General features: G+C 49.0%; 2 protein-coding genes across 2 annotated transcripts; one reads left to right on the forward strand and one right to left on the reverse strand.

Moving 5' to 3' along the window:
- The first annotated feature begins 1,904 nt into the window (after positions 1–1,904).
- med15 (mediator complex subunit 15) lies at positions 1,905–13,311 on the forward strand. Its single transcript, XM_084460069.1, has 18 exons — positions 1,905–2,052; positions 2,941–3,028; positions 3,197–3,248; positions 3,348–3,371; positions 3,505–3,669; positions 3,927–4,267; positions 4,421–4,837; positions 5,112–5,231; positions 9,202–9,309; positions 9,863–9,981; positions 10,100–10,227; positions 10,501–10,635; positions 10,730–10,793; positions 10,893–10,959; positions 11,159–11,319; positions 11,761–11,927; positions 12,617–12,715; positions 12,892–13,311. Exons 1-18 carry the CDS (start codon positions 1,976–1,978, stop codon positions 13,026–13,028), a joined length of 2,469 nt encoding a protein of 822 aa, XP_084316195.1. The 5' UTR covers positions 1,905–1,975; the 3' UTR covers positions 13,029–13,311.
- A 253-nt stretch (positions 13,312–13,564) lies between these two features.
- Positions 13,565–16,728, reverse strand: ccdc74b (coiled-coil domain containing 74B; the record flags this gene model as incomplete). Its single annotated transcript, XM_084460173.1, has 8 exons — positions 13,565–13,703; positions 13,795–13,848; positions 13,935–14,035; positions 14,559–14,757; positions 14,977–15,105; positions 15,188–15,290; positions 15,580–15,627; positions 16,446–16,728. 8 exons carry the CDS (start codon positions 16,726–16,728, stop codon positions 13,565–13,567), a joined length of 1,056 nt encoding a protein of 351 aa, XP_084316299.1.
- Positions 16,729–16,825: the final 97 nt, after the last annotated feature.

The raw sequence follows: 16,825 nt of genomic DNA on the forward strand, positions 1-16,825 counted from the left end.
TGAAAGGGACAGGCTGCATTTGAATGCATGGGGCATTGCAACCCAATTACAATAATACAAACGAACGGAGGCATGGTGAGATTTAGCTGCGTCTTGAACACGTTGTGTAGGTCAACCTCACCTTGTGGATGGATAGAAATAAAAGATAAAAAGGCCACACTGAAAAACACAGATTTCCACTCTGGAAATTGAAGAGTTTTCAGAGACCATTTCTCACGACGCTTCAGCTGGCACTGATATGCTGTCATCATGCAACACCGTCTGAATGTTAATAGATTTGCACACATGTCTGCCAATTCCCACATCCCTGAATAGTTCACTGGTGCAACAAACTGGAGGAAAACAAGCAGGAGATTTTTTTCTCTCAGACTTAAAGAGTGTAGGAAAGAAATCTGCTTATATATTACTGTTTTTTTTGCTTCCCTCTGGAATATGTAGGGCTGGGTCGTATGCCCACCTCCCTTGTTCTCTGTAAAGTGCATTGTGTTGCCTCTGGGTATGAAATGCGCTATACAAATAAAGCTTTGATTGATTGATTGATGGATGGATTGATTGATTGATTGATATATATAGGCTACAGTATGTAGCCTAAGAATATGTTGCATTTGTATTCGTCTCTGACAGTACTCCCAATAAACATAATTTCAACAAAGTTGTATAATTTCAAGATAGGCTATTTAGAAAGCCAATATTTAGCAATATGTATCAGCTGCTGACAAGTGGGTCAGAATGGCCCATTTAGACTCCCCTGGAAGCACAGTCAAAAGTAGGTGAGTTTAAGTGCAAAACCTATGTAGGCTAGGCCTTCATACATGCAGTAAGTATACATATGTATTATATATTGAGAGCTTAACATGTTTTTTGAATGATTTTTCAAGGTGCCCACCCACATCCATTGTATGACCAAAACGGCGGTAGAGCAATTATCAGACTTTCTCAAAAGTGCTAGTTTTGTCAACGTTTTGATCTGAGCCATTGTATATGATCATAAGTAACCTTAAAACAGGGCTAAACATGCATTTTCCCTTTACTACTCCTTTAATGGAAACAACCATGAAGCTTAATTTAGAACTTATTTCCACAGAAATTAGCTGAGGTCAGGAGTCTGAAAATAGCTCGTCTATGGGCTGATGTCACTGAAGTCGACATGCTGAACACTACACTGATCTAAATACAATTATATTTGTATTGCAGATACTGTAATGTGAGGATAGGATTTCAGTTCAATCAATCAATCAAAGCTTTATTTATATAGCGCATTTCATACCCAGAGGCAACACAATGCGCTTTACAGAGAACAAGGGAGGTGGGCATACGACCCACCTCTACATATTCCAGAGGGAAGCAAAAAAACAGTAATCACCCGGGGGCCAGATAAGTGAGCTGTAAAAATTCTTCCCTGACCCCTCTCAACAAGGCTATCCAGCAAGCTCCTGGAGTATGTTTGTCTACCGGCTAAGAACATTTATAGAGCAATAAATAACATTAAATTACATTTTCAGAGTAAGAGAGGCTAATAACATCATAGACATGGCAAACATTGGTGTATGTGAAAGTTGAAATCATACAGTAAGTCAAAAACTCAAAACACTGAAATAGCAAGTCTTGATCATAGCAGGTCATGCCAATCATGGCCTACTTCGTGCCAATAACATTGGGTTCTACGCGGGTTAGGGTTAGGGATAGGGTTAGGGTTAGGGGTTAGGGATAGGGTTAGGGTTAGGGTTAGGGTTAGGGTTAGGGTTAGGGTTAGGGTTAGGGTCAGGGTTAGGGTTAGGGTTAGGGTTACGGTTGTCCAATGAAAACTCGCGGGGGCGTGGTTATGGCAGAAGTTGGTGGGGTAAAAAAATGACGCCCAGCCACCAGCAGTAACCCGGAAGTCCAGCTGGGTTTTTGTGTGTTCGTCATGGGGTCCATTCCCAGCCTGCTAGTCTGCTAGTTAGGTTAGCCAGGCTTCCGCTGTGGCTGTGTAAAGATGTCTGCCATGGAGGTCCCAGGACCAGACAGTGACTGGAGGAGCCCCGCTTTCAGACAGAAAGTCGTGGCCCAAATGTGAGAAGACATTTTGCTTTTCCTCTCTAATGATCCAGTTAGCTGTTAGCTTGCTGTGGCTAGTGATTAGCTTGCTGCTAGCTAGGAAGCTAGCTGGCTTTAGCTAGGATGCTAACAATACTAGCTTCTATTATGCTAGTCTGATGCAGCTAGGTAGTATCAAGTAATATATTAAAGTTATAACTTAGTTAACTATGCTTAATGTATTTGGGTTTATGGTTTGGATAGCATTAGCTAGCTTTAGCTACCCTGCAAGCTAACCTAGTTGCTAGCTAGCTGCTAGTAGTGACGGAGGTGATTACTAGCTAACAGTTAGCCTAGCATGCTAACAAGGCTAACAAGCTATTGATTGATTGATTGATTTGTATTGATTTTGAAGACAGGGACAAGGTACAGTAGACATTTACCCTATAGAATAGGGAGAGATGCACTGTACAAGGTTATATGCTTGACTAAGTCATTATCCAGATTTCTCCCATGGCTTTAACTTGACACTAGAAATGGTTTTGATCACTAATTACTATCTAAACCATTTGCTATTATGGCTATTAAATATCAATTCTAATTCAAAGTCATTCATTTTCTGCTAGGAGTTTATTTTGTATACTCTAGTGGAAGACTAATATGAGAGATATGATACAATACATAACACACAGGATACATATCTATTATACAATAAACATTAAATTACAGATTAATGAGAATATTGCATTCTAGCACAAAGTATGACGAAGTAGTTAAGGGCCAAAAAATTGGGGAGAATAATAATAAGAAAGAAAGAAATAGTGGGAATATCAATAATATCACTATTAGCTAGCCCACCTAATAATAATAAAAAATAGAGGTAATATCACAACTAATAATACTATTTAATGTTATCCTTTTCAGAGAGGAGGCTATGAGGAAGGCTGGGACTGCACACACTAAGTCCAGCAATGATATGGAGAACCATGTTTACGTCAAAGCCAAATCGAGAGTGAGTTAAATGCCTGTCAACTCTTGGAGTAGCGTTAATCTATCATGACACTGTGCAGAGGGGTTTCCATTATTCCATTGTTATTGTCAATCAGAAATAGTAATTATAGAGTAATTATATCACTCAACATCTAGTAGTCACATCAGTTTATTTTTAATCCCTGAACAGGAAGAATATTTGTCGCTGGTGGCAAGGTTGATCATACACTTCAGGGACATTCGTAAGTATCTCTCTGTCTTATGCATATGACTGTATGTGTGCCTCTGGACGACTGCCCTGCTAATTTGTGTTAGTAATGGATAGTGCTCTTGTTTTACAGATAAGAAGGCACAGGGAGGTCCAGGTAAGGAGTTGTTTGGGGTTCAGATACTGATGGACGGCTGATATATTGGCGCATCACTAGCGATGAGAATAATACTAAGTGTCATGTTTTCCGCATGCACATTTAGCTGTGTTTGTTGTGTGCTTTTTGCCAGATCCCATGAATGCCCTGACTAACCTGACAGGGGTTGGAGGGGGTCCGGGTGGCATCGGCATGGGGCCTCGCCCAGCTGTGGCGCCCATGGGTGGCATGGGGGCCATGGGGCAGCTGCAGATGGGCCAGCATGCCATGGCAGGGGTGGCTGGAAATCCTCAAGCTAGTGAGTGTGTCTCCTTGAAGGGAATACATTTCCCCGAGTTAACATAGCATAATGTCATTGTTTTCATTCGCGCACGGACGCAATTTCTTACCGGGCTGTGCAACGGCTGACACTTTGGATCCGTTTGAAACGATCAGCCGAATGATGCGCTTGTGTGTCAAATCAATCGCACACACACTAGCTTTTCCTCCAGTGTCCCCCTGTGCTCTCAGCTGCACGATGTGTCCCTCTTGTGTCCACATCCGCCCCTGTAGCAGGAGGTCCAGGGCAGATGCAGCAGATGGCCCAGCAGATGGCCCAGCAGCAAGCCCAGCAGCAGGCGCAGCAGCAGGCCCAGCAGGCAGCGCAGCAGCAAGCGCAGCAGCAGTCCATCCAGTTCCAGCAGTTCCAGGTACAGCAGCAGCAGCAGCAGCAACAGCAGTCGGCCATGCAGCAGCAGCAGAACGCCATTCAGCAGCAGCAGAACGCCATGCAGCAGCAGTTCCAGGTGCAGCAGCAGCTGAAGCTGCAGCAGATCCAACAGCACCACCAGAACCAGCAGCTCCAGCAGCAGCAGCAGCAGCAGGCGGCGGCTCAGAACCAGCAACAGCAGAACCAGGTAGAGGATGTGGAGAAGGAAAAGGCTTGCAGAGAATAATGGAACGGTTGAATTTTGTGTAAAATAATGAAACTAACATAGTTGAGAGGTGTAGCAGCCTGCGTAGTCAGTGTGACTTACTAATTCTCTCTCTTTCTCTCTTTCTCTCTCCAGATGCACCCATCAAGGCTCCAGCAACAGCAGCAGATCGTCCAACTCCAACAGCTCCAACAGCAGCACGCCCAGGCCCAGGCCCAAGCCCAAGCTCAAGCCCAAGCCCAAGCTCAAGCCCAAGCTCAAGCCCAAGCTCAAGCGCAGGCCCAGTCCATCCAGCACATGGTCCAACAGCAGCAGGTTCAGGTCCAGTCTCAACCCCAGGCAGGCCAGCTGCCCCCCCACCCACAGCAGCAGGTCCAGGCCCAGGCTCAACCCCAGGCAGGCCAGCTGCCCCCCCACCCACAGCAGCAGCAGCAGCAGCAGCAGCAGGGCATGGTGCCCCCGTCCCTGCCAGGCCAGATGCCCCCGGCCCAGCACGTGCCCATCGGCTCGCTCAGTCAGCAGCAGCAGCAGCTCAAGCTCCAAGCCCTGCAGGTAAAGCAGAGGGGGGCGGTCAGGGAAGCAAACGTGCTGAACGATAACAGTCTGTAATATTAGAGTTTGAATCAAACTTACCTCCGCTACAGTCGTCTCTCTCCGGACTCAAATATTACGTGAATCGCTGCGCTCACCCCCTCTTGCTTGCTTCCTTCCTTCCCTATGTGTACCCTTACGTGCTATGTGTGTATGTCCCCGTGTGTCTGTGTACGTCGTGTGTGTGTGTGTCCCCGTATGTCTGTGTACGTCGTGTGTGTGTGTGTGTGTCCAGGCTAGAGCATTGCAACAGCAGCAGCAGCAGCAGGCCCAGCAAGCAGCCCAACAAGCCCAGCAGGCCCAGCAAGCAGCAGCCCAGGCGCAGCTCGCTGCAGCCGCAGCAGTCCCTGGCCAGGTAAGAGATCACTGCAAGCGTGTGTTGGTGAGGATGTGAGGGAGGGGTGGGGAGGAGGTGAGGGAGGGGGTGAGGGGGTTGGAGGGGGTGAGGGGGGAGGGGGTGGGGGGGTGGTAGACTGCCAGGGTTAACTAAGCCTTGTGTTGATCACATGTTTTCAGATCAGCCTCAATGATGCAAATACACCATATAGTGTCTATGTTGTTTTCCTAACTTCACTTAATAGGACCCAGCGTGTGTAATTTTTGAGCATTGCATTGATGCTTCGGCGTGACGGTGGATGGGTTTAGATTGTCTTCTGTTAACAGGTTACCGGTACGCCGCCTTGATATCCTCCCGATGCTCGGTACAAGCCTGCTATGTCTAGACCTTGTCTATTGCTTCAGCCCGAGAGAGAACCTGGATTCACCTGGATTCACCTCAACACTCCCCGACCCCTTAACTCTATAAAACCATCCACCTCAACACTCCCTGACCCCTTAACACTATAAAACCATCCACCTCAACACTCCCTGACCCCTTAACTCTATCAAACCATCCACCTCAACACTCCCTGACCCCTTAACACTATAAAACCATCCACCTCAACACTCCCTGACCTCTTAACTCTATCAAACCATCCACCTCAACACTCCCTGAACCCTTAACTCTATCAAACCATCCACCTCAACACTCCCTGACCCCTTAACACTATAAAACCATCCACCTCAACACTCCCTGACCCCTTAACTCTATCAAACCATCCACCTCAACACTCCCTGACCCCTTAACACTATAAAACCATCCACCTCAACACTCCCTGACCTCTTAACTCTATCAAACCATCCACCTCAACACTCCCTGACCCCTTAACTCTATAAAACCATCCACCTCAACACTCCCTGACCCCTTAACACTATAAAACCATCCACCTCAACACTCCCTGACCCCTTAACTCTCTATCAAACCATCCACCTCAACACTCCCTGACCCCTTAACTCTATAAAACCATCCACCTCAACACTCCCTGACCCCTTAACTCTATAAAACCATCCACCTCAACACTCCCCGACCCCTTAACACTCTATAAAACCATCCACCTCAACACTCCCTGACCCCTTAACTCTATAAAACCATCCACCTCAACACTCCCTGACCCCTTAACTCTCTATAAAACCATCCACCTCAACACTCCCTGACCCCTTAACTCTCTATAAAACCATCCACCTCAACACTCCCTGACCCCTTAACTCTATAAAACCATCCACCTCAACACTCCCTGACCCCTTAACTCTCTATCAAACCATCCACCTCAACACTCCCTGACCCCTTAACTCTATAAAACCATCCACCTCAACACTCCCTGACCCCTTAACTCTATCAAACCATCCACCTCAACACTCCCTGACCCCTTAACACTATAAAACCATCCACCTCAACACTCCCTGACCTCTTAACTCTATCAAACCATCCACCTCAACACTCCCTGACCCCTTAACTCTATAAAACCATCCACCTCAACACTCCCTGACCCCTTAACACTATAAAACCATCCACCTCAACACTCCCTGACCCCTTAACTCTCTATCAAACCATCCACCTCAACACTCCCTGACCCCTTAACTCTATAAAACCATCCACCTCAACACTCCCTGACCCCTTAACTCTCTATAAAACCATCCACCTCAACACTCCCTGACCCCTTAACTCTCTAAAACCATCCACCTCAACACTCCCTGACCCCTTAACTCTCTAAAACCATCCACCTCAACACTCCCTGACCCCTTAACTCTATAAAACCATCCACCTCAACACTCCCTGACCCCTTAACACTATAAAACCATCCACCTCAACACTCCCTGACCCCTTAACACTATAAAACCATCCACCTCAACACTCCCTGACCCCTTAACTCTATAAAACCATCCACCTCAACACTCCCTGACCCCTTAACTCTATAAAACCATCCACCTCAACACTCCCTGACCCCTTAACACTATAAAACCATCCACCTCAACACTCCCTGACCCCTTAACACTATAAAACCATCCACCTCAACACTCCCCGACCCCTTAACACTCTATCAAACCATCCACCTCAACACTCCCTGACCCCTTAACTCTATAAAACCATCCACCTCAACACTCCCTGAACCCTTAACTCTCTATCAAACCATCCACCTCAACACTCCCTGACCCCTTAACTCTCTATCAAACCATCCACCTCAACACTCCCTGACCCCTTAACTCTATAAAACCATCCACCTCAACACTCCCTGACCCCTTAACTCTCTATCAAACCATCCACCTCAACACTCCCTGACCCCTTAACTCTATAAAACCATCCACCTCAACACTCCCTGACCCCTTAACTCTATAAAACCATCCACCTCAACACTCCCTGACCCCTTAACTCTATAAAACCATCCACCTCAACACTCCCTGACCCCTTAACTCTCTAAAACCATCCACCTCAACACTCCCTGACCCCTTAACTCTATAAAACCATCCACCTCAACACTCCCTGACCCCTTAACTCTATAAAACCATCCACCTCAACACTCCCTGACCCCTTAACTCTATAAAACCATCCACCTCAACACTCCCTGACCCCTTAACTCTATAAAACCATCCACCTCAACACTCCCTGACCCCTTAACACTATAAAACCATCCACCTCAACACTCCCTGACCCCTTAACTCTATCAAACCATCCACCTCAACACTCCCTGACCCCTTAACTCTATAAAACCATCCACCTCAACACTCCCTGAACCCTTAACTCTCTATCAAACCATCCACCTCAACACTCCCTGACCCCTTAACTCTCTATCAAACCATCCACCTCAACACTCCCTGACCCCTTAACTCTATCAAACCATCCACCTCAACACTCCCTGACCCCTTAACTCTCTATCAAACCATCCACCTCAACACTCCCTGACCCCTTAACTCTATAAAACCATCCACCTCAACACTCCCTGACCCCTTAACACTATAAAACCATCCACCTCAACACTCCCTGACCCCTTAACTCTATCAAACCATCCACCTCAACACTCCCTGACCCCTTAACACTATAAAACCACCCACCTCAACACTCCCTGACCCCTTAACTCTATAAAACCATCCACCTCAACACTCCCTGACCCCTTAACTCTATCAAACCATCCACCTCAACACTCCCTGACCCCTTAACACTCTATCAAACCACAGTTCACAAGCTCCACCTCCCCTCTGCTCACCCCATGTGACCTCCCCTCCCAATCAGAATAGAACGACATCATTTTACCCTCAAAGCTATGGACGCCCAACTGAGACATGCGATTCCTCTCATCAACGATGCCTCTCTAACTCAGGAAGACTGCAGAATGTCTTGCCCCCCCCTCCCATGCATGTGTGTCCATGCAATGAATGTTGCAGCTGCATGCCTGCTCCTCCCTCCATGCACAACCCTCTCCACTCAGCTGCACTGCTGTCACATGCAAAAGGAAAAGGACTTCATCACTAACCAACCACCATTGGACTGCGCAATTCCTAAACCGTTTCTGCAGATGCAACAAGCGCCTAGTCGATAGGGCGATACGTATCGCCTACAGGTCCCATCGGCAGCATGCTCCCTTTCCCCGTGGCAGGCCTCGGCATCGCCGTTGTCATAGCAACCATTTGTTTCCATGCCCTTCGACCCCCAGAGACAGGGGTCACACGCTTGGCGAACACTGCCTGGCCGCCGTCTCTCACAGACGACTGTGTGTGCATGTGTGTGTTTATAATATGCCATGCGATAGAGCGCCTTGGTACATGTGCTAATGCTCGTTGTGTGTGTGTGTGTGTGTGGTGTGTGTGTGTGTGTGTGTGTGTGTGTGTGTGTGTGTGTGTGTGTGTGCGCGCGAGCTGTAGTGCATGGACCTCACCTCCGCTGACACGCTGCGTTTCTTTGTTTTTGCTTTGTGACATGTCTGTTGTCCCCCCCCTCTGTCCTCCTCCCAAAGATGATGATGCGTCCAGGGATGCAAATTCAGCCCCGGTTGCCGCGCGCCGCCCCGAACCCCGCCATACCTCCAAACCCCGCTGCCATGGGAGGACAGCAAATGCCACAGGTATTTACGCCAGGGTAGAGTCACCAGTCTGCCCCCCCCCCCCCGAACCTGACCTCAAGCCCCTGACCGTGACCGTCCCTATGGCCGTAACCCCCACCCCACCCCCCTTCCACGCCCCCTAGAAAACATTTGCCTTCACCCTCTCCACCCACCTCAGTCCCCCTCTCTTGATCTCGTAGATGAAGTCATTTTTCATCCTCTGAATAGATGAATGCAGTCTATTAGTCGATAGTATAGAGGAATTTTACCTGCAATCTTTTGGTTTAACGACTTGCAGCGAGGTTTTGGGGAGACTGGCCTGTATTCACTGTTCGGGTAAGTATTCAAGTCCCTCTCGTCTTTCCATCTTCCTCAGTAGGTACTCCAGCCCTGGTTGGCGTGAAGGCCGAGAGATATTTGTGACGGGTTTTCCTGCTTCTTCAGGTCGGCGGTCACGTGACGCACCGCTCCCAAACCGGTGGCGAACCCGCCCACACCCCTGGGGGGTCTCCCGACGTTTGGTTGACCCTCGTCTGAGCCCCCCCTCCTCTCGCTTCTCTCCACGCCTCCCCAGGTTCAGCAGCACCCCATGATGTCCTCGCCGTCCCCGGTGCAGGTGCCGACGCCCCAGTCCATGCCCCCCCCTCCGCAGCCCTCGCCCCAGCCCGCCAGCTCCCAGCCCAACTCCGTCAGGTGAGCAGCGCCACCAACCACTCAGCTTTTCCACTCTGCCGTGTTGTGTGATTGACCGGACACAACCTGACCTTACTGTTACCGTTGGAGATGACCCCCGCGTGTTCTGTGATCTCAGCTCGGGTCCGACCCCTTCTCCCGGGGGCTTCCAGCCCAGCCCGTCCCCCCAGCCCTCCCAGAGCCCGGCCACGGCTCGGACCCCCCAGAACTACGGCGTCCCCTCCCCCGGACCCCTCAACACCCCAGGTACCGTCAGCTCCTCCGCCACGCAACACATCTACACCAGCCTGTATCATACCGGCTGGGTTTCCATCTTATGTGTGTGTGAGGTGCGTTTGCTGTTGTCTGGTGCTCATAATCACATGCCGTCTCAAATGGGGGAATAGTTTTTGCTTCCCTCTGGGAAATCGGGGTAGGATCAGTATATATGTATATTCCCCCCCCTTTTTTCGACGAAGCACATTCTGTTGCCTTCGTCTGTGAGATGCGCTATATAAGTGCGTTTGATTCGATTTGTAGGCAACCCCAGCTCAGTGATGAGTCCGGCCGGAGCCACGTCGCTGGAGGATCAGCAGTACATGGAGAAACTCAAGCAGCTCTCCAAGTACATCGAGCCCTTGCGCAGGATGATCAACAAGATAGACAAGAATGAGGGTGCGTCGTCGGTCCATACTTCCACTTCCTGTCTACCGGTTGTGTCTAGTCCATTGTGTGGTTTCGTTCACTTAATTCTATTGCGCCCCAACAGACAGGAAGAAGGACCTGAGCAAGATGAAGAGTCTGTTGAACATCCTCACTGACCCCAACACAAGGTCAAAGAATTCTGTGTGTTTACTTATGTGTGTACTTGAGCCTGTATTATTCATATGGGGACACCAGACAAGTAAATTCTTTTTAAATGATCTCGCCAGGTGTCCACTTAAGACCTTACAGAAGTGTGAGATCGCCCTGGAGAAACTAAAGAATGATATGGCAGTGGTAAGTTAAGTTAAGTTCATGTTTTCTAACATTTTGAAAGTGCTCTGTTTTATACAATGCCCTAAGATCAGTTTCAAGATTTCTTTATTGTTACGTTCTTCATACAAGTCTTGGGTTCTGGCTCCTCGGCTTGGCAGCACGTTGAGGTGTGGCGACGGGGAAGTTGGTTTTAAGGTTTTTCTTCTGCTTCCTGTTCCAGCCGACTCCGCCCCCTCCCCCCGTGCCCTGCACCAAGCAGCAGTACCTGTGCCAGCCCCTGCTGGATGCCGTCATGGCCAACATCCGCTCGCCCGTCTTCAACCATTCCTTGTACCGAACGTTCGCCCCCGCCATGACCGCCATCCATGGCCCGCCCATCACGTGAGCGCAGCCGAACCACTTCACTTTGTTTTAATGGGATTAAAGAAACGGCACTAAAACCCACTTTCTTCTTCTTCTATGAAGAGACTTCTTCCCAAAATGAATATTATGGCTTCATGTATACTATTACATAAATAAAACACGTAAACATCCTGTATACATACTTTACATATGGATGTACTGTATATAGTCCCTTATATCCCTCATTTACATATGGATGTACTGTATATAGTCCCTTATATCCCTCATTTACATATGGATGTACTGTATATAGTCCCTTATATCCCTCATTTACATATGGATGTACTGTATATAGTCCCTTATATCCCTCATTTACATATGGATGTGCTGTATATAGTCCCAAATATCCCTCCCTCCTCAACTGCCGAAATGCCAAATGATCAATAAAGTATCTCTCTCGATCCCGTCTCCTCTCCCCAGGGGCCCCACCATCGCGGCGAGGAAGAGGAAACACGAGGAGGACGAGCGGCAGACCATCCCCAACATCCTGCAGGGCGAGGTGGCGCGCCTCAACTCCAAGTTCCTGGTCAACCTGGACCCGTCCTTCTGCAGCAACAACGGCACCGTTCACCTCATCTGCAAACTGGGTGAGCTCAGGGTGGAGGGTGTAAACTGGGTGAGCTCAGGGTGGAGGGTGTAAACTGGGTGAGCTCGGGGTGGAGGGTGTAAACTGGGTGAGCTCAGGGTGGAGGGTGTAAACTGGGTGAGCTCAGGGTGGAGGGTGTAAACTGGGTGAGCTCGAGGTGGAGGGTGTAAACTGGGTGAGCTCGAGGTGGAGGGTGTAAACTGGGTGAGCTCAAGGTGGAGGGTGTAAACTGGGTGAGCTCAGGGTGGAGGGTGTAAACTGGGTGAGCTCAGGGTGGAGGGTGTAAACTGGGTGAGCTCAAGGTGGAGGGTGTAAACTGGGTGAGCTCAAGGTGGAGGGTGTAAACTGGGTGAGCTCAGGGTGGAGGGGGGTAAACTGGGTGAGCTCAAGGTCGAGGGTGTAAACTGGGTGAGCTCAAGGTGGAGGGTGTAAACTGGGTGAGCTCAGGGTGGAGGGTGTAAACTGGGTGAGCTCAGGGTGGAGGGGGGTAAAGGGGGTGAGCTCAAGGTGGAGGGTGTAAACTGGGTGAGCTCAAGGTGGAGGGTGTAAACTGGGTGAGCTCAAGGTGGAGGGGGTAAAGGGGGTAAAGGGGGTGGGAAATGGCACAACAGAGACAACACACCTTCCCGTAGTAGATCTCCACATTATCAAGGTCTCACTTTAGTGTGTTTTTCTTCTCCTCTCGTCCAGATGACAAGAACCTTCCCAGCGTGCCGCCCCTCCAGCTGAGCATCCCTGCAGACTACCCCGACCAGAGTCCCCAGTGGGCTGACGACGGACAGCAGTACGGTAAGACTCCCTGCCCCTCCCTGGACTCTGAATCAAAACAAACGCTGCGTCAGATTTAACACAACGCGCTCGTTTATTTTGAACGTAGAGGAAAAATAAGCTCCTCGAAATAACAATGGTGCTCTGTGGTCTATAGGCGAGGTTATTTTACGGCGTGTCTCGTCTCTTCTGTCCAGGGGCCAACTCCTTCCTGCAGAACGTCCACAAAAACATGACCTCCAAGCTACTGCAGCTCCCAGACAAGCACTCGGTGACCGCCCTGCTCAACACCTGGGCGCAGAGTGTCCGACAAGCCTGTCTCTCTGCGGCTTAGAAGAGCCGACCTTTCGCCCCAAACTCATCCGTCGACACGCCTCACCCCGGCGCATCATCATACCTGTGCTACCTGGACGTAGGAGTGGGCGGCCTCTCCCCAGAGCACTGGCCCTTCCCTACAACTGGAGTGGCGTGCTGGAACGGGAACTGACCCACGTGGATACTGTATTAGAAGGGCTTCATAAATGGACCGAGGTGCGGGGATGTTTTTTTTGAGGAAATGTATAGCTCATAACTTAACACTTTTTGCTGTGTAAAGCCTTGAAGTGTGTGTATATAAACTCGAGGGAACTTGTCTTTTTGTTATCATGAATAAATACGTTTCAGTTTTATTCTGTCTCTTTTATAAAATAAATCACGGAAAAATGTTTCGGAAACGAAAAATGGCACGGCAAATGCATTTATGGTGTACATACTTTATTATTATTACATGACGGTTCACATTCAGCTGGTGGTGGTTGAGGTTTTATATGGCCATGAAAGGAGCCTGATCCCTCTGGGAAAGGCGATGGTTCTTGGGTGGTTGTCTGGCTGTCAGAGCACCGTCCTCCTCAGCCGCCGGCTCCTCTGGGCGGCCTGGGTCCTCTTCTGCCTCTCGGCGATGCTGGAGCTCAGGCTCTGCTTGAGGGCTGGGAGCAGCACCCTCTCTGCCCCCCCGGCCTGGGAACCAGCCCTGGAGAAGGGAGGTAGAGGACGACATCTTAACTGGAACGAACAGGTCGGTCTTTACACTAACAGACGCCAAGAGGCAGGGATTCACCTACATTTTCTTAGGAAGTGGTTGAAGCGCTAACTTGGGGAACCGCTGCGCTTCGGTCCTAACGGAAGGAAATGAAAAATACATTTCTGCTCAACAACTGATGTGGGGTCAGCTCTGACTGAACATGAATAGGATGCTGACTACCTTGTGCCGTCTGCCAGGTAGGCCTTGGTCAATATGTAGTTCTCTGGCGTGATCATCTTGTTGAATACGATGTCTCTGAGAACAGCCTTAACTCTTATAATCTAGAAGGCACAATGACACCATTATTAGGAAGACGTACTTAAAGTCGCACTGAAATGAAAAAAGCATTCTGTCCCATTTTGGTTCACATAATTGGTCATAGTGTTCACCTATTCAACGATGTATACCCCAAAAAATACAAAATTCTACTTTTGTTGTAATCTTATATCAAAGAATATAATTTCTTACTTCCTGGAAAACGGTAGGTCACGTGCAATGACGACAACAGGTACCTTAGATTTTAGGCCGATAATCTCACGACATCCACCCGTCAATCAACGCTATCCTTCTATCGAATCTGTCTAAAGTTCTTAAAACCCGTCCACTTGTCAATGTTCCAATCAAATTCCTCTAAACGCATGTCCCATCCTCATAGCTTGTTTGCGTCGGAAATACGTCAAACTACGGAAGTCAGATGATCTCAAACGTCCGTTTCAGTGCGACTTTAAGACAGCTATTCCCCACAGAGTTAGAGAAAACAGTTTTCCCATAGTATATATATGTGAGTGTGGATTGAACTCTGACCTCCTGAGACTGCAGACTGTTGGCGTTGTAGAGCTGCCGGATGATGACCTCACACTCGTGCAGGCTGGGGGCGCGGGGGGGGTGGGAGGGGCTGCTGTGGATGCGCAGCGGTTGCAGCGAGGTGATGAGCCCCCCCCTCAACGCTGACTCGTGCTCTTGCCTGGGGGGTCCAGGGGTCTCGCTGCAGTCCTCGATGCTGCTGCCAGCAGGGGAGGGACAGACTGGATGGTTTTAATAGGAAATGAATAAGAGCGTCATGAAACCATCCTGATCTTGTGAGTTCACGTTCGGTTTCGGTCCGCAGATCGATCCAGACTTCCAGCTATCTCGAACGATTTCTCTCCGATTACGTTTTGAACAGGCCACTCGGGGACTGTGTTCTGACTGCTGGTCTGGGTTAGGGGGTTCAGAGGTGTACCCAGGCCCGTGGGCCGGGTTAGGGTTAGGGGGTTCGGAGGTGTACCCAGGCCCGTGGGCCGGGTTAGGGGGTTCAGAGGTGTACCCAGGCCCGTGGGCCGGGTTAGGGGGTTCAGAGGTGTACCCAGACCTGTGGGCCGGGTTAGGGGGTTCAGAGGTGTACCCAGGCCTGTGGTGTGGTTAGGGTTAGGGGGTCAGAGGTGTACCCAGACCTGTGGTCCCGTGTGTCCTGCAGAGCCTGCTCCAGGTAGACTCTTCTCTGTGTTTGGACCTCACTGCCCTGCGTAGGTGGCCTGCTGCCCCGGTGACTGGCTCCTAAAGACAGGGTCACACTTGTACAACCCAACATGATGATGTGGATGGCTGATTTCTGTCATGGCAAACAGCTGTGTTGAAAGCAAGTCACAAATTACTGTAGTTTACGATCAACCTTGTATCAGTAAGTTAGACCCAAGAAGTGAGTTGAGCTTAATTTCATTTGTCAGTTCAAATTGAACAAATGAGTCAAATTTCTACATGCATACTGTAGGATACCACAAGTATCAAGTCTGCAAACCCCATTAGGATTTCCTTGTCAAGGATAAGCATGAAAAACAAAGCCTACCTTTCCGGCAAGCCTTCGGTGGCTCCATAATCAGTTTATACTGCAGCTCTGTAACATGAAATGCAAGAAAGGTCAAATGCTGCTTCTATCAATCAAATCAATCAAAGCTTTATTTGTATAGCGCATTTCATACCCAGAGGCAACACAATGCGCTTTACAGAGAACAAGGGAGGTGGGCATACGACCCACTCTCTACATATTCCAGAGGGAAGCAAAAAAACTATCACCCGGGGGTCAGATAAGTGAGCTGTAAAAATTCTTCCCTGACCCCCCTTCTAAGCTCTTCTAATCGCCGAACAACCTGGGCATGGATGTGCCTCAGCTCTCACAGAGAGAACAGACGACTCGTGTGATTCTCTTTGGATGGATTGATGGATCTTGGCGGGTGGCGGGACGCTGACCCTGGTGACATGGAGAAGCCTTGCTGTCCGTCCTGTAAAGTGACCCTGCATCCATTCACCACCCATTCATTCCCCCCATTCAATAACCCCGTGCTGCTATGCAACCCCTATATAGAGTGTCACTTCCGTCAGCGCCGTCTCATCCTCAAGCCTCTTATGAGATTAAGGCAGGGAAAAAGTGCATATATGAAAAATGCATGATTTTTTCAGTGATACCTCATTCTTCTTTCTGAACTACATTTGAACCATTTTAGGGACCCGTAAATTAAACTACAGCAATGGCAAGTGGCATGCAACAGGTGGCAGTACCATATTCATAATCACATGGGTTTAAGACAACTCCCTGCATAAGAGACATGGGAAATAAGTGCAGTGGAAACACACATTTCAGATAATAAGGAATATAATATATATATAATAAGATTATACAAAGTTGTCTGACAACAGAAAACCCTTTTCCCTCACCTTTATTTTCCCGTTTGAGGTCGTCTATTTCCCCATGAAGCTTTTGAAGGATGTCTTTGTGCTGCTGCTGCAGAAACTCAATGTTCCTCTGGAGCGATGGGACCCGGGTATTTGGGACCCGGGTATTTGGGACCCGGGTATCCATGTCTCTGCTTGTCCCGTCTGTCAGGGGGGGACCCGGCAGTTTGACAGGTAAAGGTCGTGGGACGCAAGGCTTGTCCAGACATCCCACTCGGGACCAGTGGGGTAAATTCCGTAAAGGTGGAAAGCCGTTGCTGGACATTGCTAATGAGTGGCAGGTGCTGAAGCTAAGGCTAGCTAGCTAACGTTAGATAGACGTTAGTAGCTAGCTAGCTAGCTGAGGCTAAAAGTTAGCTGCC

This window comes from Borostomias antarcticus (genome assembly GCF_949987555.1).
Source record: "Borostomias antarcticus genome assembly, chromosome: 30".
NCBI lineage: Eukaryota > Metazoa > Chordata > Actinopteri > Stomiiformes > Stomiidae > Borostomias > Borostomias antarcticus.

Coding starts and splice junctions, on each gene's coding strand:
- med15 (XM_084460069.1), top strand. CDS start 1,976: ATGTCTGCCATGGAGGTCCCAGGACCAGACAGTGACTGGAGGAGCCCC. Junction 2,053..2,940: donor CAGAAAGTCGTGGCCCAAAT/GTGAGAAGACAT, acceptor TATCCTTTTCAG/AGAGGAGGCTATGAGGAAGG. Junction 9,982..10,099: donor TCCCAGCCCAACTCCGTCAG/GTGAGCAGCGCC, acceptor CTGTGATCTCAG/CTCGGGTCCGACCCCTTCTC.